Source organism: Pollachius pollachius (genome assembly GCF_949987615.1).
Source record: "Pollachius pollachius genome assembly, chromosome: 8".
NCBI lineage: Eukaryota > Metazoa > Chordata > Actinopteri > Gadiformes > Gadidae > Pollachius > Pollachius pollachius.
The window spans coordinates 5,772,158-5,798,047 of NC_136941.1; the positions used below are offsets into that span (position 1 = coordinate 5,772,158).

The 25,890-nt window shown below is 47.0% G+C and overlaps 2 protein-coding genes across 6 annotated transcripts; one reads left to right on the top strand and one right to left on the bottom strand.

Moving 5' to 3' along the window:
• Nucleotides 1–9,309: 9,309 nt before the first annotated feature.
• Nucleotides 9,310–13,140, top strand: slc25a45 (solute carrier family 25 member 45). Of its 5 annotated transcripts, none has more exons than XM_079742117.1 (7): nt 9,310–9,621; nt 9,849–9,906; nt 9,989–10,032; nt 10,137–10,208; nt 10,304–10,492; nt 11,143–11,377; nt 11,834–13,135. In XM_079742117.1, the coding sequence occupies exons 2-7, from the start codon at nt 9,870–9,872 to the stop codon at nt 12,106–12,108; spliced, it is 852 nt and encodes a 283-aa protein (XP_079598243.1). In that variant the 5' UTR covers nt 9,310–9,621; nt 9,849–9,869; the 3' UTR covers nt 12,109–13,135. The 5 variants fall into 5 exon arrangements, with proteins under 5 accessions (XP_079598243.1, XP_079598242.1, XP_079598245.1 ...); XM_079742116.1 differs by having other exon boundaries at nt 9,310–9,533; nt 11,834–13,134; XM_079742119.1 differs by lacking the exon at nt 10,137–10,208 and having other exon boundaries at nt 9,310–9,533; nt 11,834–13,139.
• Nucleotides 13,141–13,145: 5 nt separating this feature from the next.
• Nucleotides 13,146–25,771, bottom strand: LOC307079653 (solute carrier family 35 member E2A). Its single transcript, XM_079742106.1, has 9 exons — nt 25,542–25,771; nt 24,481–24,966; nt 23,755–23,890; nt 19,363–19,490; nt 18,581–18,701; nt 18,182–18,235; nt 17,835–17,907; nt 17,263–17,408; nt 13,146–15,181 (listed from the first exon to the last, which is right to left on the bottom strand). The coding sequence occupies exons 2-9, from the start codon at nt 24,761–24,763 to the stop codon at nt 14,902–14,904; spliced, it is 1,221 nt and encodes a 406-aa protein (XP_079598232.1). The 5' UTR covers nt 24,764–24,966; nt 25,542–25,771; the 3' UTR covers nt 13,146–14,901.
• Between the last annotated feature and the right edge of the window lie 119 nt (nt 25,772–25,890).

Below are 25,890 nucleotides of genomic sequence, written 5' to 3' on the forward strand. Positions count from 1 at the left end.
ATTTCATATCATGGTCATTTTAGGATTTTAACCAGTCAAGTTTAAATGAGTTTGCCAGGTTTGTTACTTACACATTTTTCTGTCAACCTCTACATGTTTTTGTATACAATCTCATTGAGGCTATAAAAGGTCCAATCATCATTTTATTTTGAGAAGTGGTACGCTACTCCACGCAGGTGGTCATCTTGAGTTGTGAGTTTCCATATTGAAAACATATTACCATTATTGCGGCAGATTTTATCACGATATATGTTAATATTGATCCATCGTCTAGCCTTACATCAACGGTAGGCCTACTAAAAATTTGCATAAATACACATCCTTCAAAAAGGTGTTTCTACTATTCTGTCCGGTCTGGGCTACCGAAGCAACATTATTATACACAATTCAAAACATACTGTTGAATTTTAGATGAAATTTCTGCCAAGTCCGTTCCACTAGATGCCACTCAATTCGACACCCTATAGGTGAACCAAACCTGCATTCATTCACTTCATTGTAGACAACTTTGCCTAGAGAGAAGGCAAAGACAGGGTCTCCTATATGCATTCCCCCCCGAGAATGGTGTGTGTGTGTGTGTGTGTGTGTGTGTGTGTGTGTGTGTGTGTGTGTGTGTGTGTGTGTGTGTGAGAGAGAGAAACAGTTGCCTCTGCCCCTACTCTGCCTCTGATTGGTTTAGCCTGAAAATTACTTTTCTCAGGTACCCCTTGTTTAAAGAACAGGATATAATTAGTATTATGAAAGGATATTTTTAAGTTAATGAAGGGAGGAGGTAGTGTTGGATGAATGGGTCCAACACAAGAGTTTCACCTAGGAGAAAGGGGTTTGTGTCCTGTGTGATTTTAGGCTAATTATGTTCAGTATCATAGCTTGGTTAGACTTTTCCAACATAACTACAGTACTTGGTTAGATTTAAGCAACACAACCTATTGGTTAGGTTTAGGCAACGCAACATCTTGGTTAGGTAAAGGCCACAGAACTACTTGGTTAGGTTTTTTTCACAACTATGTATTTTCTCACCTTCCGCAACTAGGTTGATGCATAAACAGTGAACAAGACAGTATAATTTTATTTTTTATTTTTTTATATATATATTTTTTTGGTGCCCATATTAAATGGGCACAGGGGATGACATTTTACAGCAACGACAAGCTCCGACGTACACGGCGCTGCTATCGGTATTTGAGGTATTTTCTTATTTTTATTGAGTTAGGCCTATTTTACTCGCATTAAGATGCAGTTTGACTTTTCCAGTCACTCTCGAAATTGTAACAAAAGACATAAGAGAAAACACTCCTTTAAGTCGGGCGCGGGGACCTTTTCTTTCTCACATGGAGAAATTAAGGACATTTATTTTCTGTTAATTTAGGCTTAATCAACCTTACAAAATTTATAGCGTTCTCCCCAAACAATGTAGGCTGAAAGTGACGCCTTATCGCCATACTCCTTTCCAAAGGCCCCCTGTTACGAGGCATAATAGAGAAGCGAGCATTTCGTTTTCGTCGTCGTTTGATTCTTAGCCTATTTAATTTCCGAAAGGATAAATTGGTTACAAACCGTGTTTTGTTTGAATAATGTTTGCCTTTGTGTAGGAATTATGTCTCTTTTCCACTCTTTATCCGAATAGGTTAGAAGAGGAAATGGAAGAGGAAATAAGGTCGTTTTCTCAAAAAAGCGTCTGAGCGCTCGACACACATATCATCAGGAAATGGCATATCATCAGGAAATTGAAAGGGGCTTACGTACAACGTGTAAGAAATGTTACGTTACGGTTGCCAACTTTAGGACTTTGGCTGGAGTAAGAGTCTGTACATTTTGAAAAAAACTAATAAAATAGGCGATTAAAAAACAACATCAAAACAAAAAATCTAAAAACAAAAGGGACACATTATTGTTATTAAATTGTTTCCTGCTCCCTGCTAGCCAATAACGCACTTCAGACAACGTGTGCAACTATAGTTGAAGTCCTATTGTTTCGGCACACAATTAGATTAGGCAAGGCTAGGCTCAGTAGTGACAATGCACACATTCTTATTAGACAATAGATATTCAAGATGTAAGGTTATTTATTGGCTTACCTTGATTGTCATCCAAACTTTCAAACGCGCATCAGTCGGCTCCGACTCCGAACCTATGCTCTGAAAAACTATCTCTTGTAGTGGACATTATGGAAACAATTCCCCATACTGTGTGTTACATTTATTTCCCTTGATATATATTCCCTTATTATCCTTGTTATGCTTATCATCAGTCGTGCGTTCTGCACGACATGTTATTGTGTTCCAATATAAGGGACGCTGTCTCTTTAAGGAAGCGGACCTGTTTTGGTTGCGATGACAACGGCGCGGTTTGTTTATTCCGGTTTGGTGAGCAACAATAAATGACACGCCGTTGCGTTGTCAACGTGAGAAATCGCTTCTTTTATCAAATCACGATTTCCACACTGGTGACCCCGACGTTTGTCTGCTGGACGCATTCCAGTGACACACCGAACAACTATGTCGACGAATGCTGTTTCATTGAAACTCCCGGAGTTCTGGGAGTCGTCGGCTTCTGCTTGGTTCGCGCAGACTGAGGCACAGTTCGCGTTGCGTGAAATTACCGCGCACACCACCAAATATTACTATGTAGTGTCGGCCCTCGGCAGTTCAACAGCAACAAGAGTGGTTAGTCTCCTGGAACATCCCCCTGCAGAGAATAAGTATACAGCACTCAAGGCTCACCTGCTGAAGACTTTTGAACTTTCTGATGCTGAGAGGGCTAGCCGGCTATTTTCTCTGCAAGGCTTGGGCGACAGCAAACCGTCTGAACTTATGGACAGGATGTTCGATCTGCTTGGAGAGCACAGACCTGATTTCCTCTTCGTCCAGCTCTTCCTGCGTCAACTCCCATCTCAGGTACGGGCTGCTTTGGCCAACACTGCCATCACTGATTGCCGCGCGCTGGCAGAGGAGGCTGACAGGTTTTTTCTGGCTGTTCAACACCCTGGCATGACTGCTGCTGCGCTCCATCCTGCGTACGCCATTGCAACCAATCCGGCCCATCACACAAAAGTCCATCACACCGCCGCCCCGCTCCCTGGTGACTCAGCGCTCACTGCAGTGGCTACAGTTTCGCACCGGCAACGTTCTGACACAAGCCTGTGTTTTTACCACGCTAAATTCGGCTCCAGGGCCAAGAAATGCCTACCACCTTGCAGCTTCAGGGGGACGGGAAACGCCAGGGCCGGCGCTCAGTAGTGGCTTTGAGTGTCGGCCGCACTGGCAGGCTGCTGTTCATCCAGGACACCATCTCCGGGCGCCGTTTCCTGTGTGACACCGGCGCACAGAGGAGCATTCTGCCTGCATTACCACTGGACATCCTGGCGGATGGATTTGGCCCCCCCCTGGAGGCTGCTAATGGTAGCCCCATACGCACTTATGGCACTCGACACGTTGCACTATGTTTTGGCGGTCAGCGGTTTAGCTGGGACTTTATCACAGCCAAAGTGGCTGTCCCCCTCCTGGGTGCGGACTTTCTATGCGCTTATGGGCTGCTGGTGGATGTCAAAAACCGTCGTTTGATTGACGCCACCACGTTTTCTTCATACACCTGCGCTCTCAGTGGTTTGGACTCCATCAGACTGTCTAGCGTGCTCTCGCAGGCCGACGAGTTTCATCGCCTGCTCGCAGAGTTTCCAGTGCTCACACGGCCCACCTTTTCTTCATCTACGGCCAAGCATGGAGTGGAGCACCACATCGCTACCAATGGCCCGCCTGTCTACGCCCGGGCACGACGACTAGACCCAGCCAAGCTGGCCATTGCCAGGGCTGAGTTTGACAGCATGGAACGCCTTGGCATCATCCGCCGCTCCAGCAGCCCGTGGGCTTCGCCTCTCCACATGGTTCCAAAGCCCGCCGGCGGGTGGCGCCCCTGCGGCGATTACCGCAGGCTTAACGACGCTACAACGCCAGATCGCTATCCAGTGCCTCATATCCAGGATTTTTCAGCACACCTGGCTGGCAAAGTTCTTTTTTCGAAGGTGGACCTCGTCCGTGGATACCACCAGGTTCCTGTCCAACAGCTCGATGTGCCCAAAACAGCAGTGATCACCCCTTTTGGACTGTTTGAGTTCTTGAGGATGCCTTTCGCCTGAAAAACGCCGCCCAGTCATTCCAGCGCCTCATGGACTCTGTACTACGTGATCTGCCTTTCCTGTTTGTGTACCTGGACGACATCCTCGTGGCCAGTACCTCCAAAACCGAACACCTGGCCCACCTGCGGATCCTCTTCGAGCGTCTCAGCCAGCACGGACTTATCATCAACCCAGCTAAGTGCCAGTTTGGGTTGACCACCATCGACTTCCTGGGACATCGAGTCACCAAGGGTGGGGCCGTGCCACTCCCATCTAAGGTTGACGCGATCTCGAACTTCCCACGGCCCGTCACAGTGAGGTCCCTGCAGGAGTTCCTGGGAATGGTGAACTTTTACCACCGCTTCATTCCCAGAGCTGCTGCAATCATGTGCCCCCTGCATGAGGCCTTGAGGGGGAAAATACCAAAACATCTGGTGGATTGGTCCTCGGAGAGAGACAAAGCGTTCATGGATGCAAAGGCCGCGTTGGCCAAAGCGACGATGCTGGCACACCCATCACCTGATGCGCCCATTGCCATCAAAACAGACGCTTCGGACTATGCAGTGGGCGGTGTGCACGAGCAGTGGGTGGATGGTGCCTGGCAACCGCTTGCTTTCTTTAGCCGCCAGCTACGCCTGCCTGAACGCAAGTACAGCACGTTTGACCGGGAGCTGCTTGCACTTCACCTTGCCATCCGACATTTCCGTTCACTGCTAGAGGGTCGACAGTTTACAGCTTTTGTCGACCACAAACCCCTAACGTTCGCCATGGCTAAGGTGTCTGAGCCGTGGTCTGCCCGCCAACAGCGACAACTCTCTTACATCTCAGAGTTCACCACAGACGTTCAACACGTTGCAGGCAAAGCCAACCTTGTCGCAGACTGCCTCCCTCGCACCGCTGTGGGGGCCGTCCACCTGGGGCTTGACTACGCCCACATGGCAGCCGATCAGGCCACGGACCTGGATGTACAGGCACTCAAGACTGCTGCCACTGGACTGCAGTTGTCGGAGATCGCTTTTGGCAATGGCGGCACCATGCTGCTTTGTGACGTCTCCACTGGACAGCCACGGCCCGTCGTTCCCTCGGCATGGAGACGACGTGTTTTTGACGCTGTGCACAGCCTTTCCCACCCGGGTAGGAAACCATCTCAGAGGTTGGTGGCGGCCAAGTTTGTCTGGCATGGCCTCAAGAAGGATGTGCGTGACTGGGCAGACTCTTGTGTGGAGTGTCAGCGATCAAAAATTCACCGCCACACCAAGGCTCCGCTGGCGCATTTCCCGGTGCCGGAGCGAAGATTCGACCACGTCAACGTGGATCTCGTGGGTCCTTTTCCTTCCTCCCTGGGTTTCACTTACCTCCTCACCATGGTGGATAGGACCACTCGATGGCCGGAGGCTGTCCCATTGACATCAGGGACGACTGCTGAGATGGCGCGGGCGTTCATCGGTACCTGGGTTGCCCGGTTTGGCACCCCATCTGACTTGTCTTCGGACCGGGGCTCACAGTTTACCTCTGAGCTCTGGAACGCCATTGCGGACAGCCTGGGTGTGAAACTTCACCGCACCACTGCATATCACCCCCAGGCTAACGGACTTTGCGAGCGTTTTCATCGTGCTATGAAGGCCTCTCTTCGAGCCAGCCTCAAGGACAGTGGCTGGGTTGACAGGCTCCCTTGGGTCATGCTGGGCCTGAGGACTGCCCCTAAGGAGGACCTACAGTCCTCATCAGCGGAGCTGGTGTATGGCCAGCCATTGCGGGTTCCAGGGGATTTCGTTCCTGACTCTACAATTCCCTGGTCCTCAGCCCATCAGCGGACAGTGCTTCAGGATAGGGCTAGGCTTTTCGCGCCTGTGCCTACTTCACGCCACAGCCTCCCACAATCCTACACGCCCCCACGTCTTTCGTCAGCGGAGTACGTCTTCATCCGTCATGACGCACACCGGGGGCCGCTGCAGCCTCCTTACGACGGCCCGTTCCGTGTTTTGGAGACGGGGGTAAAGCACTTTGTGGTGGACATTGGCGGTAGGGCAGAGCGCATTTCTGTGGACCGCCTTAAGCCAGCTCATCTGGATGTGGACAAGCCTGTTGGGCTTGCCCAGCCTCCAAAGCGTGGGCGCCCTCCGGTGCGGCCCAAGTCCCTGAGGGTGGAGCCTAGGTTTTCCTCACACCGCCATTCTCCCTCCCGCCCCAATGCCTCAGAGGCGCCGCCGCCGTGCGCAGGGGCCTCGACCCACGCCCAAGTGCAGAGGAGTCGTTGTGGCCGAATTGTTCGCCCTCCTCCTCGCTGACTTTGGATTGTTTTTGTTATGGTGAATTCTTGGGGGACGTATGTAGTGGACATTATGGAAACAATTCCCCATACTGTGTGTTACATTTATTTCCCTTGATATATATTCCCTTATTATCCTTGTTATGCTTATCATCAGTCGTGCGTTCTGCACGACATGTTATTGTGTTCCAATATAAGGGACGCTGTCTCTTTAAGGAAGCGGACCTGTTTTGGTTGCGATGACAACGGCGCGGTTTGTTTATTCCGGTTTGGTGAGCAACAATAAATGACACGCCGTTGCGTTGTCAACGTGAGAAATCGCTTCTTTTATCAAATCACGATTTCCACACTCTGAACCTTTCACACGCAACTGACTATCAGGTGAATGGTTTTATCAACGATCAGAGAGTAGGCTACTGCAGTAAGAATGTCTTAAGCAGGGAGCTACAGGCCTATTGACTTTCTGTATTGATCATGGAATGCTTCATATTTATAAGGAATTACCAGATTAATAGCCATTTCATTTACGACGATGGAATGTGGAACCTATATTATCTAAATTATAATGTGTGCGTAAAGAGTCTTGCATGCTCTTAAATTAGGCTCACATTATGTTTCAAAGTAGGCTACCTTGAAAATCAAAACTGTCATAATACTTTGACTAAACAATTAGTCAGAGTGTGCCTATCGGTGAGTGTGTCAGATACCCCTGATTGTCTCACTTACAGAAATGAATTGATGGCTATAAAGCCTATATACACCTGCACGGCAATTCTCACAACCCCTCGGACCACATAATCACCTGATCATTGTCATAATTCTCCGTGTGCGTCCAAATCCGAAACGTGAGTTTATATCAAGCTCCGGCTATAATTCACGCTTGGTGAAATACAGCAGTTCTCGCAAAACCTCCGCGTTTAGGTAAAGTGGGACTTCCCAATTGCTGATTTATATGAATTAATCGTTATTCTTATCTAATCATAGTTAATTACAATATATGATGATTATTCATTATTTTTAATATATAATAGTTATCCATTCCCCGTATAATGATGAATATTATGTTAAGTGTTAGTTTTACCTCGACCTCCCTAATTCCGGTATCATTGCGCCCCAATGGTCTTGCACTCATTTATGAACTCTCTGAAAAGGCCTCTCATGCAGGTATTGTCACCCCCGGCTGGTCGAAGGATGTATTGCATTTTATTTCGGAAAGCAATTGCCATCTAATTAATTAAAAACGATAGAAATCGAATTATAAACCAAAATCAGTTCACCCAACACATTGTAAGCCATTTTACCTGTACTTGTACCTCTGATGAACATAGGATAATCGAATCTCGGGGCCAATGGAAAAGGTCCGGCTCGATGGGGCCAGATAGGCCACTTAATTAGGCACTCGGCATTCTGTAAAATTATTCAGATTTAGAAAGTGTTGGTGGTTGAATGTATTGCAATGGTTGTAACACAAATTTGTTACAATCCACCCCACCTCTGTCCGGTATTGTTTAGCTAGCTTTTTTAGCATAGTGGTTTGAAACTAGCAGTGGAATAATTCATCACATTTTGCCTGAGCAACTTCAGCACAATCTTAATGTAGTCATATGATTGTATCTGCACGTATAAGTACAAAATATATATAGTCTTAGTCGGAAAGTCTACTTTCAAAAATCTTCTTTTTTTTTTTTTTTCTATAGGTGTCCAAATAAAAGTGGACATTTTCAGGAAGCCTGAGATAAGCAGACAGGTCTCAGCCTAGGGAGGGACCACATTCACTTGTGTGCTCGAGACCTATAAACGCTCAACACAAAGCAAAACACACATCCTTCAAAAAGGTGTTTCTACCCTGAGGTCCTCCAGTGTCAAACTACTAAAACCTTAGCGATAACAATGACACACCATGGGATTAGTTTGCATTATGTATAGGTAAGCCATTATACGGAACACTGGAACCGCATTGATTCACTAGACATCTTTTGCACTTTGCCCTGACATAAATATCCCTCTGGTGTGGACTTCACGGTTACGTGTCAGCAATAGTTGCAGAAATAGTGTAGAGTTACGGAGTCGCACAAAAAGAGTTAAATAGTCGCACAAAACACGGACAACATGTTTTGGTGCCGTCAGCCATCAGAAGAAAAATGAAAAATATATTTTTTTCTCGCCTTCCAACCAAGACTTTTTCTTCAACACTAAACGGAGTCATTTGTAAGCCACTGAAATAACCGATTTTTCATCAATCTCGTCTCTGCAGTCAGTGCCTATTCTAGGTAAGATGTTCTCCTGTGGACACAAAAGGCAAGAAGGAATAAAGTAACAGCCTTATCATCGTTAACTAAAGGTAGCAATACAGCATATATATATATATATATATATATATATATATATGTGTGTGTGTGTGTGTGTGTGTGTGTGTGTGTGTGTTGAACTGCTAACCCAACCAAGCATCCCCACTGCATTGGGTGCAAGGCCCGTCCAAAATCACTCATTAACCATCAACAACAATGCAGTCATGCATGGGCAGGTAGCTGTCAGTACATAATTGTTTGATGTATTAATCAAGGTCCATGGATTGTATGATACCGTCTTGTGACCCTGCTGCTTCTAGGCTATTCTATGGTTCGTAACACACAAGCGTCTTCCACCTGGAATCCTACATCCTGGAGAATGCCACAAAGAACATCGTTATCTTATCTAGTGTCTTGCATTGCCTTTAGTTTCTCTTGAGTAGCCTATACACGCTGGTTATGTCAACAATATATGTATAGTGTCTGGGGGCCTGTGAAAGAACTATAATAATGTTTTGTGTTTCAGCTTTGCTTGCTAAAGAAGTAGTTAACCGGCTAAGCCCCACCTACAAACTACGTCACCATTAGTTACTCATACCAAAGTCTTTCCTTTTTCTCAAATCCTTCTGTTGTGTTGACATCGTTTTTAACGTTGTGTGATGCTACTACTGACGCTTTTGTTGCGCCAATGCGCTTCCCTTAGCGAGTATTGAAGCGCGGAGTTTGATGAAAATACAACTTTTTGCGTATATTATAGGCCTACACACATTATTTTTTAGTCCGGCAAACGACCAGAAAAGAATTCGCTTTGTGGTGCCTAATCTTCTGTTTCCTATGCATGCATTAGTTTACCGTCTTCAGGGTAAGGTTTAGTGTGTTATCCGAGCCATGCATGTTTCCAGCTGAATTATCCTGCTGCAATAAATGTATCGCTTTGCTGTCATGTAAAGGTAATCGATCGGAAATCTCATGTGTTTTTACAGAAAAGCATATACTTATATACGTATATGTATATGTATATAAATAAATTATCATTGGGATTTTGACGGAGGAATGTTGTGGCGTGCACATTCCAGCGTCGGAGATAGTCGAAGTCCGTCGAGGCGTAGACAGCTCGTTCCACCATTAAGTCGTTTTGATAAGACAAAAAAAAGTTCAAAAAATGTTGTGTTCACAGGGGGTGAATCTTTGCAAAGTCATGCCTTCTTCGGAATACATAGCTGGGAGCGTTTCAGGTAGGCCTAAATGACCTGGTTCTAAAATAGATTAGTAAAGTGTGGTCGATTTTCAGTAACCATGTGAAATGTTTGATGACAGGAGCGCTTGGAGTGGTTGTAGGACATCCGATGGATACAGTCAAGGTGAGAGGTCAAATTGGCCAGTTAACTATTACATTTAAAATATGTATAAATTTTATAATAATAAATTAAATAATTTCAATCCTAAAGTCTAATTTAATCTCCAGGTACGGCTACAGGTGCACACTCAATATAACGGTATATTCGACTGTGTGGCCAAAACATTTGCCAACGAAGGGGTAGGTAGGCTGATAACAATCAAGCAATGCTTAAACATATATTTTTGTAGAAGCGGACTTAATTAATTACCGTATGTCCCGTTTGCTTCCCGAAGCTCCATGGCTTCCTCAAGGGAATGGCGTTCCCGGCTCTGACCTCTGGCCTCTCCAACTCTGCCATCTTCGGTTCTTATTGCAGCGCTCTGGATTACCTCACGCGGTCGCGGCCAGGCGACCGCGTCAAGGGCAAAGACGCTCCTGCAGCGCACGTCTTCGCGTCCGGCTGTTTCTCTGGACTAGTGGGGGTAATGGAGACGCCGCAAATGTTGCTCTTCTTTACTATAACAAGTCACTCAGACCACCATCTTCAACATGGAAATGCAATGTGCTTAAACAGTGTAGTGGCTGTAGGGTGCTCATCTCCAAGCCGTAAGGTTGTGGGTTGGAACCCCCCCCCCCCCCCCCCCCAAAATAGTTTATGTTTCGGTTATCGTCATTTGGACGTTTTTATCCAAAATAACCTCCCGTGACTTCAGATACCGATCAATAAGGGACAAGCAGGGGTATGGGGAGGGAGGATCTTGCTCAAGGATGCTTACAGGTTAGACTGCGGACCAGTGGCGGTTCTACGTCCAGTTGGGGGGGGGGGGGTTTCATTCCGTCTGTGCACGGCACCTTCTCAACGAGCAGGTGTGCGCCTGCAGCCAGAGGGGGCGCCAATATACCAATTCCCAACACAATGTTATGTACTTCACTTCGCGGCGCGTTTTTATTTTTTACTGCTCGTGTCGCCCCCCATGTGATTTTGCGCCCCCCACAAATATGGCGCCCCTGGCGGCCACCTGGTTCGCCCGTGCCTAAAACCGCCACTGCTGCGGACATTGGGGATCGAACCCAGTACCTGTGGGCTTGGGGTCGAGTACCCTTACGCCACAGTACACCCTCTGACCACCAGGTGGTGATCATGGCCCCCGTGGACCTGGTGAAAGTGCGTCTGCAGGGCCAGGCCAGTGGAGAGCGCTACCGAGGGCCCCTCCACTGTGTCTCCACCATACTGCGGGAGGAGGGCCCCCGCGGCCTCTATCGTGGTGCGCTGGCCCTAGCCCTGAGGGACGTCCCCTGCTACGGCCTGTACTTCCTGCCCTACGAGCTTGTGAGGCGGGCCCTCACGGAGCCGGGAACACAGTCGGGTGAGAGGCGTGCTTCGTTTAAACTTTATTTATGTGTAGTTCTTTTCCGTGGTGCATTGCAGAGTGCTTGGCAAGGGTAAGCGATAACATGAAGAGACCAAGAAATGACATGAGTGTAGGCCTTCCTGGTGTAGATTTAAACCTTGAAAGATTACTTGACCATTCAAATATGTCACTAGAACTGCCAAGCTGGGAGACAAACACCTTAACGTCTCATTTAATATAATGAGTCTGAATCTGAACTAATGGTGGTCTATGAATATAACATCATGGTCTTTCTGTACATGGAAACGCGAGTAGCATTGAGGAAAAACTCAGTAGTGATAATAAATACAATGCAAAGGTACATTTTGGTGTAAACTACTATACAAGCCGTGTAGTTGTGTCGAGGTAAAAACCACCAGGCTCCCAGAAACCCTGAGGTCTGCTCTTCCCCTGACCCTCCTCCTCCTCCAGGGACCTTGGCCGTGCTGATGGCTGGGGGCAGCGCGGGCGTGGTGACCTGGGCCTGTGCCACGCCCATGGACGTGGTCAAGGCCCGGCTGCAGCTGTCTGGGGCGGGGGGCCGGCACTACCGCGGGGTCGCCCACTGCATCCTGGTCAGCGCCCGGGAGGAGGGGCCCCGCGTGTTCTTCAGGGGCCTCCTGCTGAACAGCGCCCGGGCGTTCCCCGTCAACGCCATCACCTTCCTCAGCTATGAGAGCCTGGCGAGGACCCTGCGAGGGGGCTGAGGCCCGTGATGGGGGTCCAGGGGTACACTGCATACACACTAGTCCAGGGGGGGGTGGTTAGGGAACGGCTCTGGGGGAGGAGTGGCGCTGAGCAGAGGATGAACAGGGGGAGTGTGGTATCTCGTCGACTCCGCCCACTCCCCCTCCCACGGGCCCTCCACCGCAACATCATTGTGGACCCCACAACAGGATCACAGGATCACAGCGCCTCCAGTGGTCGAAATGTACCGTCAAAACCAAACAAACAGCATCCGGGGAAAACGACTAACATTAGATGTACAATGTTGCCTTTTTCCTACAAGCTCTGTAGCTCATTGACCAAAGAGGGAGGCTGTTTCATGGCTGTCGGGTTCTTGGCGTAGCTGTTCATGCTAACGGTGTACAGGTCACGCCGTCGCCTGTTGTCTTGTGGGCTTTGTATGTCTTCTGTAGCCCAGGAGACATGGCTGTCTCTAGAGGTTTTTTTTCGCTCCCATTCGTTTGTAATATCAAGATTGTTGTTGGCCAAACATAGCAGCCTCTTTTATTGTGATTATTGTGTGATTGTTATTTTTGCTAATGTGTATTTTTTTAATGATATATACATACATGTAAAATGTATTTATAAGATGTGTATATAGCGTTTACACATTTAACCTAATTTTCTCATACGTTGTGTGTTGAACTTGAATTTTACCTGTGCGGTTATCTCCTATCGGTGTAACAATGCAATTCCCCAATGACACCAGCAGGGAGCGCTGTTTCACCCTCCATGCCCTTGCGATATCTGCAGCTGCTCTACTCTTCAGTTATGTTTACAGAACGGCTAGTGCCACGCCTCCTTTAGTCACTCCAATATTGGTTCTGTGCTCTGATGGTCCATGGCCAAACCTGTTGCTTTGGATGTCAAACTGGTACAATTTGTAATATGTTATAGAAAGCAAATCACATATCTGAGCCTAAATGTACATTGTTTTTATGTTCAAATAAGCTTGAACCTAAACAGCCTTACAAAGCACAACCATTTTTTTAAGGTTTACAAAAAATGTGATCACATGTCCATTAAAAAATATCTTTAATAAAAAGTATTGGTCCAAGACATGCCTTCTGTTGGATAAGGTATTATATTCACTTAACATTGTTCAAATGTAAAATTCCAAAACAAGATTATTTCCATATGAATGTACAGTATCCACTGGGTAGCAAGACATGAAGCCTTATTGCTACATCTCATTATATTAGATTCAACTAATTAAATCAATGCCTCATCCTCATTCAATGTAGGAATGTAATTCATTCCAACTAGTGGTGTAGACACAGGAAAAAAATAAGACTTGTATTTCAAGAAAAGAAAAAGTGGCATTGGTAAAGTATTAAAAAAAAACTGCAACGACGTCACAGATTCCATCGTTGCCGGGGAAACGTGCTAAATGGATGTAGGAAATGAAAACACTTTCTCTGCGGGAATGTATCGACGGAAGGGAAAAGAGGAAACCGACGGCTACCTCGAAAACATCCCTGTAGAAAAGCTGAGGACGGGCGAGAATCCCGGCTATGGGACTAAACAAACGGAGCGGTCTTCAGAAGCTCCTTAGTTTCTCGTGTCGATCTTCGGAAACGAGATTAAGGCTTCACCGCGACATCGCACAAAAGGTACGTTATCCTGAGTGCTTTTATATCTGAGGCTCCCTGAAACGACGCAGACCGCGTCGGGTACAGTCGAACGATCATTGCACGGACCTCTCCGATCCGCCCCGGGATATGGGGCCAGGCCGCTACAAGACAACCGGGTCAAGCACCTGTCTGGAAGCAACTGTCATGACATTAAAGACATACACAAACACATAAGCTCTCGCAAACCTAATCCATAAAAGAACACAAAATCAAACATCAAACTAAACATGACTACATATAATCAACTGGGGGTCCCAAATATGCAATCGCATACATGTCACAAGCAAATAGAAAAGAAAGATCTATGACTTTGTTTTTACATAGTGGACTTAAGGGAAAAAGCTTGTTTGTGCAATATATAGTGCAAAAAGAGTCATGGGACACATGTTCCTGTACTGTTCAGTCAGTACAGGTACATGTAACCCCCCCCATCAGAGCTGGGATGGGGGGGAAACAATGTTTATAACAATTGTTTTAGGAATAACAATGGAAATGGAGAACTTAGTGGTTGCTAGGTTACCACACCTCCGCTAACCAGCTCCCTTGATGCCACTCAGTCTTCCCATTTTCCATTTTCCGGGGGATATTTCAGTTAAACTGGTGGAATGCGTGTCAAGTGAGAACCCAACTCTCCTTCAGTGTGAAACGCAGACAGAGCAAGAGAGAGCAAGAGTCAGAGAGAAAAGGAGGTGGCCAAAATGGAGTCCTGAATCACCTCCCCCCACCACCCACCTGGTATCCTAACCTCCATCCCAGGCTAGGACTGGGAGGCCTTGGAGGCCTTGGAGGCAGGCTGGTCCTGGGGGTTCAGGTCTCCCAGGCTACGACTGGGAGGCCTTGAAGTCCTTGGAGGCCTTGAAGTCCTTGGCGTCGTGCTGGTCCTGGGGTGGCGGGTCTCCCAGGCCTCTCAGGCTAGGACTTTGAGGCCTTGAAGTCCTTGAAGTCCTTGGAGGCGTGCTGGCCCTGGGGCGGCAGGTCTCCCAGGCTACGACTGGGAGGCCTTATAGTCCTTGAAATACTTGGAGGCGTGCTTGCTCTGGAGCTTCAGGTCTCCCAGGCTAGGACTGGGAGGCCTTGAAGTCCTTGGAGGCCTTGAAATCCTTGGAGGCGTGCTTGCTCTGGAGCTTCAGGTCTCCCAGGCTAGGACTGGGAGGCCTTGAAGTCCTTGGAGGCGTGCTGGCCCTGGGGCGGCGGGTCACCCTTGGTGGGCCTGTGGCTGTGGTCGTAGTGGTACTGGGGGTCCTGCTGCCGGCCGGCCATGGCCCTAAGAGCCCTCCTCTGGGCCTGGCGGGCCCGGTTGTAGAGCAGCACTCCCAGCAACACCAGCACCGAGCCGGCCGCGCCCAGCAGCGTGATGTGGTTGCTGAACACGATGATGCTGAGCCACACGGAGAGGGCGTGCTTCACCGTGCTCGCCACGCTACGCACAGGGAGAGGGGGGGCTACAGTGATAATGCTGACCCATGACTAGAATTGATAATATTTGCAAATGTGTTGCGTCTGCCTTATTTTTTTTACTTTTTCTCACAATGCTGATCAGTTTTGGAGGCAGTGTGGATGTTAGCTCAAAGATTCATTGATTGTTTGAATAAAATTTTTACACATTAAAATATTTACATATTAAAAAGTGTGGTAATGAAATATCTTCAAGGTAGATAACCTTAATTACCCTGCACATGATTATGACTAATAAATAATATTTATTTCCCAAAACCACGTTGAGAACCGTGGATAGAATGAATCAAGACCCGACACGCATAGCTTAGTGTCAAGTAATCAAACCTGAAACACATGCCTACGTAACTGTCTTACTGGCAGTGTGGCGACCATTTTGAACAATGTCATGAGCTCTTAAAGGGGACATATCATACCACCAGGTGTGAGTGTGATGGATTTCATCACACTCACACCGGTTGGACAAGGAGTCCAGCTGGGGAGGGGGCATTTGCTCATTGCTTATTCGCGTAATCGCGCACAAAATACATTTCAAAGTGGACCGGCCCACCGGGAGACCTCCCGATCTTCCCGATCTCCAGCCTCTGCTGCAGAGCGAATTAAAACCACCGGCAGAACGGCCTGGGGGTCTAACACCGTGATATATAAAACCTATAACCGCATTTCACATTAATCGCAAATATCCCGCTCGGGTTTGCCTTTGTAGGCGCTTTGAGAGGAGGAGCGGGCGTCTCCGCTGTCAGTGCGTGTGCAGTGTATCAGTGATACGCGGGTTGATCCAATTAGTGGTAGTGTACCCGCGCACCATTGGCATGTATGCGCGCTTGTCTCTGTGTGCGTGTGTGAACGAGAATAACAGGGAGAAAGTGTGCTATGCGGAGATGAATGAACGGAACGAATCGCAACAACAAAAAAAGCAGAATCAATTTGTGGCGCTCGGTGTTGATACTGTGGCACTGCGCCACACATTGGTCTTGGAAACGCTGATATCAAATTATTTCAACGTGGGCTTAGGCAGATAGGCCTACATGCGCCGAAAACTGAACGCAGCCTGCATGACGGTGAACTAGACACGTCTTTAGCATATGGAAACTATGGAACACGTCTGCCTTTCTAGTTTCTGTAAGGGATAATGTATAGAACGCCGGCCATTATCGAGAAAATAAGGCTTATTTTCGATAATGACCGGCAACGTTCTATACATTATCCCGCTTATTACACGGCTACTTGACAAAACGAAAAAAGTAACTTCACACGGGGTGTCTTTTTACAATTTATTCGTTACCAGCATTCGTAGTGTTGATCATCAGAGAAATAGTCCGCCAAAGACGTTGACGTCGCTTAGCAACCGAGGACGCTGGGGTTGACACGTTACCGGACTTCTTGCGGAGTGATACGACAGACGGCAAAAAATTCCACTTTCCTCGACAGCGGTCATTATATGCTTAGCATTGGTGAATTATCAATAAAATATTCACTGCTGGAAGTTTTGAAGGCCCATGCAAGTGAAAGAAGCGTTCTGCAGCATTGAGAAGAGCTGTGTAATAAATAACGATAGTCACATTCATTATTCGATATTCTACGTGACTCCGACTATTCGACGATCGTTGCCCATCCCTAATAGAAATACATGGTTAAACTTCGATTTAAAAAGCAATAATTGCATGACTTCACGAGTCTTGAAGCTCGAGTCCGAGTCAAGTCTGAAGCCTTTTGGGTGGAGTCGCAAGTCAAGTCTGAAGTCACCGTTTGTGCGACTTAAGCGCGACTCGAGTCCGAGTCTCAGACTCGAGTCCCCATCTCTGCAACAACCACAAAAACATTGAGCCAACACAAACTAAGGTGGGACCAAAAGGTGTTGCAGCTGCCAAACCCAACTTGGTCCAAGTGAACACATTGACCTGTTGACACGCACTTAAAATAACAAAACCTGTTGACAGCCATGAAGCAATCCCTCAGGGACCACACAAAAAAAAGCAACACGGTTAACTGGTGCAGAGCAGCAGCTGGTGCAGAACTGCAAACTGGGGGGGGGGGAGGTCATACCTGAAAGTGACAGGGGAGATGCGGCCCATCAGGGCGTAGGCGGTGACGCTCTGCAGGTGGAACAGCACTCCGTCAAACAGCAGCAGCAGCACCACGTCCTGACTCCAGACCAAGCTCCGCCCATTCTTCCCGATCACTGGAATGTCCTGTTGGGACGGGGGGCAGGTGGGAGATGGGGGGTGTCAGGGCCAGGGAGGGGAGCAGCGATGGGACCTGGTGAGCAGGTTACGAAATACACAGAGCCACGTAGCCTCTTCTGTCACCCTACACCACCATCCCTCCCGTCACCTGTCCTGTCCAACTCCCTCCTATCTCTCCCTCCCTCCCTCCCTCCAGCTCCATCTCCCCTTTCACTTCTGCACTCCTCTCCCCCTCCCTCCGTCCCTCCCTTTATATTTTTGTGGGTGTGGCTGTTGATACTACTTTTAATCTGATAATGTAGCTCTCAAAAAGGTGCAAATCTACCTTTGAGATCCACCTACACACACACACACACACACACACACACACACACACACACACACAGAATGCAGCCACTTGTCTGGCACCTACTCCTACAGTGCTCTGCTTACCAGCAGGAACACCCAGGCAGGAATGAGCATGATGACAGCTGCTGCGCTGGTGTAGAACTGCAGCTCTGGTGGGCTTGAGAGGACACACACACAAATACAGTCACAGAAACACAAAAAAAAAGAAAGAAAGTCCAACACAAATGCGAAACTCATTCTCGTAAAAGAAAATGTTTGATGTACCGCAATCAAACATAGCAGCAGGGCAAAATAGCAGAGTCCACTGTTTGGTCCTTTGCAGGAGTGAAAGAAGGGGAGGAAGGCAATGAGTCGATGTTCACCCTCGACAGGGGCGCAGAAATAGCTGACAGAGGTGCAGTCAGAGGGGGCAGCAGGTGCTTTGCTTTTACCTGAATTTGTAGGTGTCTCCACTGAGCAGCTTTTTGGAGAAAACATTCTGTAAACTGGTGAACAAAACACAAAAGAGAGACGGAGAGGGATAGAGTCAACACATGTATGGAGAGGGAGGAAGAGTGAGTCACTATGGGTTTGAACAAACCGAATTGAATTAGGCTTAATAACTACCAAGTGCACCTGGAGCAACAACGAGGTCCCACAGTGTCTACTGGTTGTCTGCTCCTTACTGGTCAAAAGATTACCAACCATGGCAACCATAATCCTTATCAACGTCATGACTCTTGCGCTATCCTATTGCCTGACACACACACACACACACACACACACACACACACAGAGAGACAGTGATGCCTTCGGGGGGGGGGGGGGGGGGGGGGGGGGGGGGGGCTCACCAGTCCATGATGTTGGTGGAGAGGGCTGCGGAGAAGCCCAGCATGTTGAAGCTGAGCTCTGTGGCCGTGCACAGTGCCAGGCCGGCCATGATGGGGAACAGCGAAAGGTTTACCCACAATCCTTCAGAGGGAAATAGACACACAAAGCGTGTGGTAAGCAGGAGCAGACTGATACGCAAGAATATGTAGCCCTTTGTGTGAACACACCCTGCCAAAAAGTAAACAACAGCATAAAGCCCTGAGGCCTTGTTTTAACACATCGTCTAAGCACTTGAATGTATGCATGTATGAATGTTTTGGCCATTAAGTCTGTGCTGACGTGACACACATTGATTGCAAAATGCTGAATTGTTACACAACAGTGTCCTTTGTCCATAATAGTGTCCTTTGTCAAGTCAGGTGACATATCTGGGGCATGTTTTACTTCAACAAGCAATCAATCAGTTATTTTTGCCCCTACTGCCTGATCTTGTTCTTCTACAAGTATTGACTCACCAAATAAAGAATAAGAGAATTCTGTCCTGAGGACTACTAGAATAATGGATGCTGTTGTAGTAATCAAGAAAGAACAACATCAGCAGCCCAATGCATTTGCTCTTTTGCAGAATATAAACATTTAACCCCAGGGAAAATGTTAATGTTCCTGCTAAAAGGACATCTTAAATCCCACAAGGAAAGTGCAGAAGTAGAGAACTTGGGGAATTAGCCCATAGGTACATTATTTAGTGTCAGATGTCTTCCGGTGCCTCCTCTGGCGTCCTTTGATTGGCGGGTTGACCCACCTGTGTACTCCCCAAGGATGAGGCGGGACATGATGACAGTGAAGATGGGCGCTGAGCTCTTCACCGTCTCGGCAAAAGACACAGCCACATTCTTCAGGCTGACCAGGCCCAGCACCACTGTGGTGAACCTGGAGGGGGGGGGGGCATTATCAGCCAATGGGAGAACAGAACTGTCCCTGCTTAAACGCACATCAGATTTAAACTAACAAAACGCTTGCGTGTAATGAATACCGCATATTACGAATACCATTTTGTTCGGGTTTGCTTATCTAGTTCACTGATGTTGTAATAATTTCTTCTCTGTATATACTTTTATTTTGAAATGTAGAACTTTCGCTTTGTGTAAAACGTTCACACGTATATTCAAAAGTATTATGCTGGGAATTTGAGGGCTGGCGGTCATGGCTCAACACATTAGTTTAAAACCAAGGGACAGAGCCGTCTGCCGTACAGCTCTTCTAACAAATCATGAGGCAATAATACTATGTGTTCATCGATCTCGTCCAGATCTACTGGTTCGTCTGCATTTCCATGAGGGAGGTTGGCCAGCTCACTCTCAAGATAATGTCAACGTCCGTTTGCTGCACCTGAAAACTATTGGTGCGTGTTGATCTGCAGAGAGGAGGAATGTGACTTGGGAGATTGCCTGGCAACAAGGCCGGGCCTTTTCTTAGGAGATCTGGTTTTGCCAACTTCTATTTTTATAAAACATAATATCCTATTCATCCTATAGATGATTGAGATTTGGTCTGTTTACTATACCAGCTAAAAGGAAAGCGTCAGGTTCTTTCAAACTGGACCCCATTTTTCGACAGTTGTTAGATAGTTAAGTCTAATGCCCCGTTTACACAAAGGGAAAACGCAGATATTTCCACACAGTTTGGCCTCTCATTTACACGAAAAAACAGTTCTTATCACAGAAAACTTTTATTTCTAAAAACTCCGGCCAAAGTGGAGATTTCTGATAACGCCGGTTTTGTGTTTTCGTGCCAACTAGGAGAAACGGGGTTTCACGGTGCCTTCAAAACAGTCAGAGTTTCCGGGAATTTCAGAGAATGGGACCTTAAGATCGGAGGAAATCGCCATGAACACTGTTAAGTCTGAGATTTCCCTCGAATTTAGAGCAACCCTAGCCTCCGAGTTGACGTCACAACAATGGCTGCCCATTTCATTGATAGACTAAAGTGAACTTGCAGCAAGCACTAAGAGAGGCGAACTTAACCATTCTAACATTTGCATTACGAAACATTATAGCTTACAATTATAAACATCAACTGCTCAGTACTCCCTCATGTTCAACCATCGCAAGCAGTTCTAATAACTGATTCATCTGATTCAGCGAAGAGGTCCCTGGGGGCATCCATACCTGTTGTTGTCATGAAGTCTAGTCTCACGAACTATCTGTTTTTCCGGTTTTATGTCATATCCTACAAACGTTTCCTGAACACTCTTATTACGGAGGAAGGGGAGGTTTTCAGTAAAGACACCTAAGAGCTTCCGAACCTCCGAGCTGCTTTGAAGGCGGCATCAGGTTCTCAAGCGTCACATTATGCGCCAGAAAATGCTTAACGTCATGTGATCGCCCGCTGTCTGTCCACACGAACGAACCTCGAGCCATATAGGGGGATTATTTTTTTATCAACACGGCGGAAGCGCGCGCAGAATGATCGCAAAAAGAAAATTTGTTTGACCGGTTGCCATGGTTATCTCCGTGTGGTTCATTTGCAGTTGCTGTGTTAATTAGCGATGTTGTCAGCTTACTGTTACATTAAACTGTAATCAGAAAACGCGGTAATATGCTATAGACCCTATAGTATCTGTGGTATAAAGGCTGGGACGAATTTCAAATTATAAATATGTACACTTCGTGTTGAAAGTATAGACCGTCGCGATTCCCATTGAAACGAATGGCGCAGTGATTATTCTTCAAAACGAGAGACGGTAAATTTTGAAAAATCAATTAAACTGTTGTTTTGAAAGGAACAGGAAGTCGCTCGTGTTATTCGTTGTTGTTGATTCAGAGGATTCTGAATGGCTTGCATGGCTTTATCCTTCTCCCTACTCTGCCGCCCATAGGTTTGGCATAGTTATAATGGCGCTCGATGGCGTATTTATGCGGGTTGATGTAAATTACTTTTTTGAAAACGATGTTGTGTGCACGATGTTATTTTTGAAAACGGAGGGGGGGAAATATCAGTTTCTCTAAATACCCTGCTATCTATAAACGTGGCCTAAGGCAGGGAACAATAATGGAAATTAGGGGAGGCAGACAATAACACGGACAGGCTCCTGTTATTGTGGAGTGTGTGTGGATGGTGGCTGGTTTAAGCAGCCTCACCTGGCCTGAGCCAGACTGATTGGACTCTGGGGCTTGGGGGAGGCTGCACACCTGTTGAGCAGGTTGAACCAGCCGTGACCACACACACACTCTCCTGCATGTTTCCTGCATGGAAACATGGAGCACCAGGTCATGTATCGCACTCTGCAAAACGTACAATAAACCGGCTTCAACATCACCACTGACTTTCTTAAAAAGGGCATTCTCTGCTTTACAGTGCTCCGTCTGCTGTATTAGGTTGAAATCTTTTTCTCTAATTGTGTACTGCTTTAGTGGTATTAATATAATTGTAGATTCCTACCCAACTGATCCCACTGAGCAATCAGCACTTCTATCTATAGTCTCCCTTTGTCTGAAGTCATCTCTGGGTACACCTCCCAGCGATCCCTGGACTTCCTGGCTCTCACTTGGATCACACCAGGAATACACCAAATAGACACGTTCTTTCAACCCCCCCACCCTCTCCCTGCTAGCCTTCTCTCGATTTCCTGCTGTGTCTGTAATTAAACCGGAGAAATTAAATGCTGCTGTATTCGTTGCAAACTAGGTCTCTGTTAATGCTCCTCTGGGATTTCCACATCCGGACGGAGAAATCCAAAGCTCCACTGTTGTTTTTGCGATCTTATTTCACTCTCTCACTCTCTTCCCCCACCCCCTACTCCCAAAGCTGGCAACCAACTCAAACTCATATTCACCAGTAAATGCTCTCCCAAAGATAGTTCTGCGTCTCCTCTTCGCGTCACGAACCACCTCTTGACTCCTTGGTTCTTGCCTCAGTGCTGGGAAGGGCTCCTGACAAGCTGAATCCCTACCCTCGGTCCATCGTAAGCTGAACACTCCCCTTTTGGGCTATACCTTCATTGCTGAATGCACTTTTGTCAGTCGCTTTGGACAAAAGCTCCTGCTAGGTTGATACTGTTAACATGAGTTACAGCTGCAGTGTAATCGCTCAATACTGGACAAATTTCAAAAGATTTGGTCCACATTAGAACCTCGGACCACAAATGATGATGAGAATATGCCGTATGCTACAAAAATAATTAACATATATAAACTAAATCTATGCTTTCCTAAGCCCTGGCATAATGGGTTCATTGATTGGTCATTGGCTAACGTCTTCCATCGGCCTGACATTAGGAGGTCATTGATTGGCTTAAGCCTCGCTAAGGCCCGGCATAAGGAGGTAATTGATTGGCTAATGACTTCCTCTGGCCTGGCATTAGGAGGTCATTGGTCCTCATTCAATAATATGTTTGAGGGGTTATCTGAGATATGTGTGTGTATTGTTCTATGGACAAACATTTGCACAGGATAGGTCTTGTGTATTATCTATGTATTACTTATCTGAACAACTTTAATCTTCAACTTCTATGTTTGCTCACCGAGGCAGTGTTTACCATGCGGTACAGGCGGCATGAAGGAATTTATCATAGTAGAAGAAAATGTTGAGAATAATAGAAAAAGTTATCAGTAAAAATAAATGGATTATAAATATTGTAACATAATTACAGCATAATGGCTTGTTTTTAATTTAAAAAAAGTGTTGCTTTGTGCATTGCATTGCATGTTTTTGATTGTATGATCGTCATGGATGGTTTGTGTTTTGGGTTCCTGTATGTGCATTGAATGTTTTACCTCTGGTTTAGTGGTCCACCTAAAGTAAAAGGTGGGGAGCTACTGCTCTAGAGCACCTACTGACGCTGCTAGATGTAATGAGGGTTTTTTGATAGATTTCTGAAAGGAGGACTTCAAGCTCCACACTTGTGCAAGTGTTTTTTTGTTGATTAAGCAGAAATGGGACAGATTGTCTCCTGATGAAGTGTTTTTTGGGGGCGTAACTAACGGCAATTAACAACTCACAAACGTGTCTTCATGTTGACGCATCATTTACGTCAAACTAGTACTTCCTGAGCGATTTTTCTTTAACATAAGGACAAAAGTATGATTGACTTTTGAGGGAAAAATACGCAAATGCTCTTGCATGAGGCCGACGGATTGGCTAACGTCTTGCTTAGGCCCGGCAATAGGAGCTCAGTGATTGGTCGGCCACTCACCTCATCAGGCCAACAAACAGCATGGTCATGACGAAGTTGGACGGATACTCTGTGCGGGTCTTGTGCTTGTAGAGGCAGCAGGGGACAAACATTTTGAGGCACCCGATGACGGTGGTGGACAGCATCTGGACGGCACCTAGGGGTGCCGCACAAACAGACAAGACAGTTTGACCACCATTAAATGTAAATGTACACATTTTACCTGAAGGCCTGTAGAGCTAAACAAACAAAACCACCCGTTCCTTAAAGGTACAGGTACCTCAAAGGCTCGGAGTTGGGTAAGACAGTGAGTAGACTCAGACCGTTTAAACCAGTTGAGATATACTGGGTATTTACAATCCGTTTTATTATCTTAGATAATAAAACCTTGAAATAAAAGTCTCCTTGCCAATAAAACCACATTAAATAAGTCTGATAATGCTTATGGTGCGAGTATCCTAATATTTGCTCAGGCCATGTAAGCCTGCTTCTGGGAATCACTGCTACACATCCTTTGGTTCAAAATTAAATGGATTAATTGGGCATGGCCTACACTCTCTCTTTCGCTCGTCATTTCATGACACTGTTGAGTATAAGAAATGTGTAAAAAAAAAAAAAAACTAAAGTGGGTCTCTATGAACAACTGGATTGTTTCTCATTATTATTTTGACCTCTGATTTGCAGAGACCTCTCCAGTAAAATGTTCCAAGAAAAGTGTGAGATGCGTCGGGCCACACACACACTCACCCAGCATGCTCGGCTCTCCCTCCAGAAGGGACAGAATATACTTGTTGAGAAAGAGCGTGCAGAAGCTGAAGAAGAACCACAGCCCCAGGTATGACATGGAGCGCAGGTTCCAGACGCCGGACTCCGCCTCGATCACCGTGGTCTCGGTGACGGTGATCTTCAGCACACTTTCACCGTGCATGCTCTCGCTGCGCGTCAGCACCACCCGCTCCTGGCGGCTCTGGAACGGGGAGCAGAGACGCGGCCACGGGCATCTGCCGCTGGTCGGGCCGTTGGCCACCATGGTGGTGCTGGTTGTTGTTGCTCGGGCGCACCGTCCCACCGACCCTTATCCAACACGACTCCTCCTGGGTGCGCCGACGAAAGCGCAAGAAGTGGACCGCGGTCTCGGTCGTCAGTCCATCTTGCCCCAGGGTAGGAGTCAAACAGGTGGTGGTGGTGCAAACATGGCAGCACTCTCAAACCGTACCTCAACTGTCAGAAATCCTATATGCAGAGAAGAAGCACGCCCAATACAAATCGTTATGACTATACACCAAATGCAGCAATAACATAACACGCAGTGTGTGATGGGAACACTGGGCGATGGTGCACCCTAAACGTGCAGGCTATCGTTAAACGTGCGATGCCACGTGTACCGTTAGGCATCAGGGTTAAACTCAAACCCAGTACAAGGGGTAGATGGTTATCAATCAAAAGAGTAGGACATGGGTCCGACATGCCTGGTACATACACGGGATAACACAATAAGAGCCATAGTGGTTCACCGGGAGCTTCTAACATGTTTAAGTCCCTGGACCTCACGATTGTGAGTTACACAGGGAAATACAAGACAGTCTACAATGTTTTGCATAACTTGTTGATCCTGTGAACGAACCATTACAGAACACGAACAAGCTGCATAATGACATTAGCTCAACGCGTTAGCCTCCTGGAGAGGAAACACAAAAGAAGAAGCTACGAAGGTGTGCGGTCACGTATGGTACCGACGTTCAGTAACAAAACCTGGTTTAAGTAACGCGTGGATCACGACCTGCATCGAGGCGAAGGTTTTCACTCACCCGGGGATCGCCTCTGCGCACAGTGCCAGGTTCAAAAAGCCTCAGTGGAAGCTGGCACGCCTCTGGTCCAATAACTAACGTTACGTCCTCCTGTACACACTAACGGTACAGTGGGTCTGTCTCCCTTGGTTGATGTGGTTCTTATGTTTAGGCTGTGTAATGTTTTCCAGTTACAATCCAGTGTGTCCTGCTTCCAATGAGGAGCGAAGTCAAACCACGCGAAGTTTGGGATCATATGAGATCGGACTGCTTTTTTTTGTGTGTGGTGAGCATTGTCTTTTGTGTGGCGGCGGCTGGTGTTTGTTGTGCGGGTCAACGCCCCCTAGTGGCGGACATCACACGGTGGCGG

Coding starts and splice junctions, on each gene's coding strand:
- slc25a45 (XM_079742115.1), top strand. CDS start 9,834: ATGTTGTGTTCACAGGGGGTGAATCTTTGCAAAGTCATGCCTTCTTCG. Junction 9,907..9,988: donor CATAGCTGGGAGCGTTTCAG/GTAGGCCTAAAT, acceptor GTTTGATGACAG/GAGCGCTTGGAGTGGTTGTA. Junction 11,378..11,833: donor GGAGCCGGGAACACAGTCGG/GTGAGAGGCGTG, acceptor CTCCTCCTCCAG/GGACCTTGGCCGTGCTGATG.
- LOC307079653 (XM_079742106.1), bottom strand. CDS start 24,763: ATGGTGGCCAACGGCCCGACCAGCGGCAGATGCCCGTGGCCGCGTCTC. Junction 19,491..23,754: donor CTGTTTGTTGGCCTGATGAG/GTGAGTGGCCGA, acceptor CCCCCCCTCCAG/GTTCACCACAGTGGTGCTGG. Junction 15,182..17,262: donor ATCTCCCCTGTCACTTTCAG/GTATGACCTCCC, acceptor CCCTGTGCGTAG/CGTGGCGAGCACGGTGAAGC.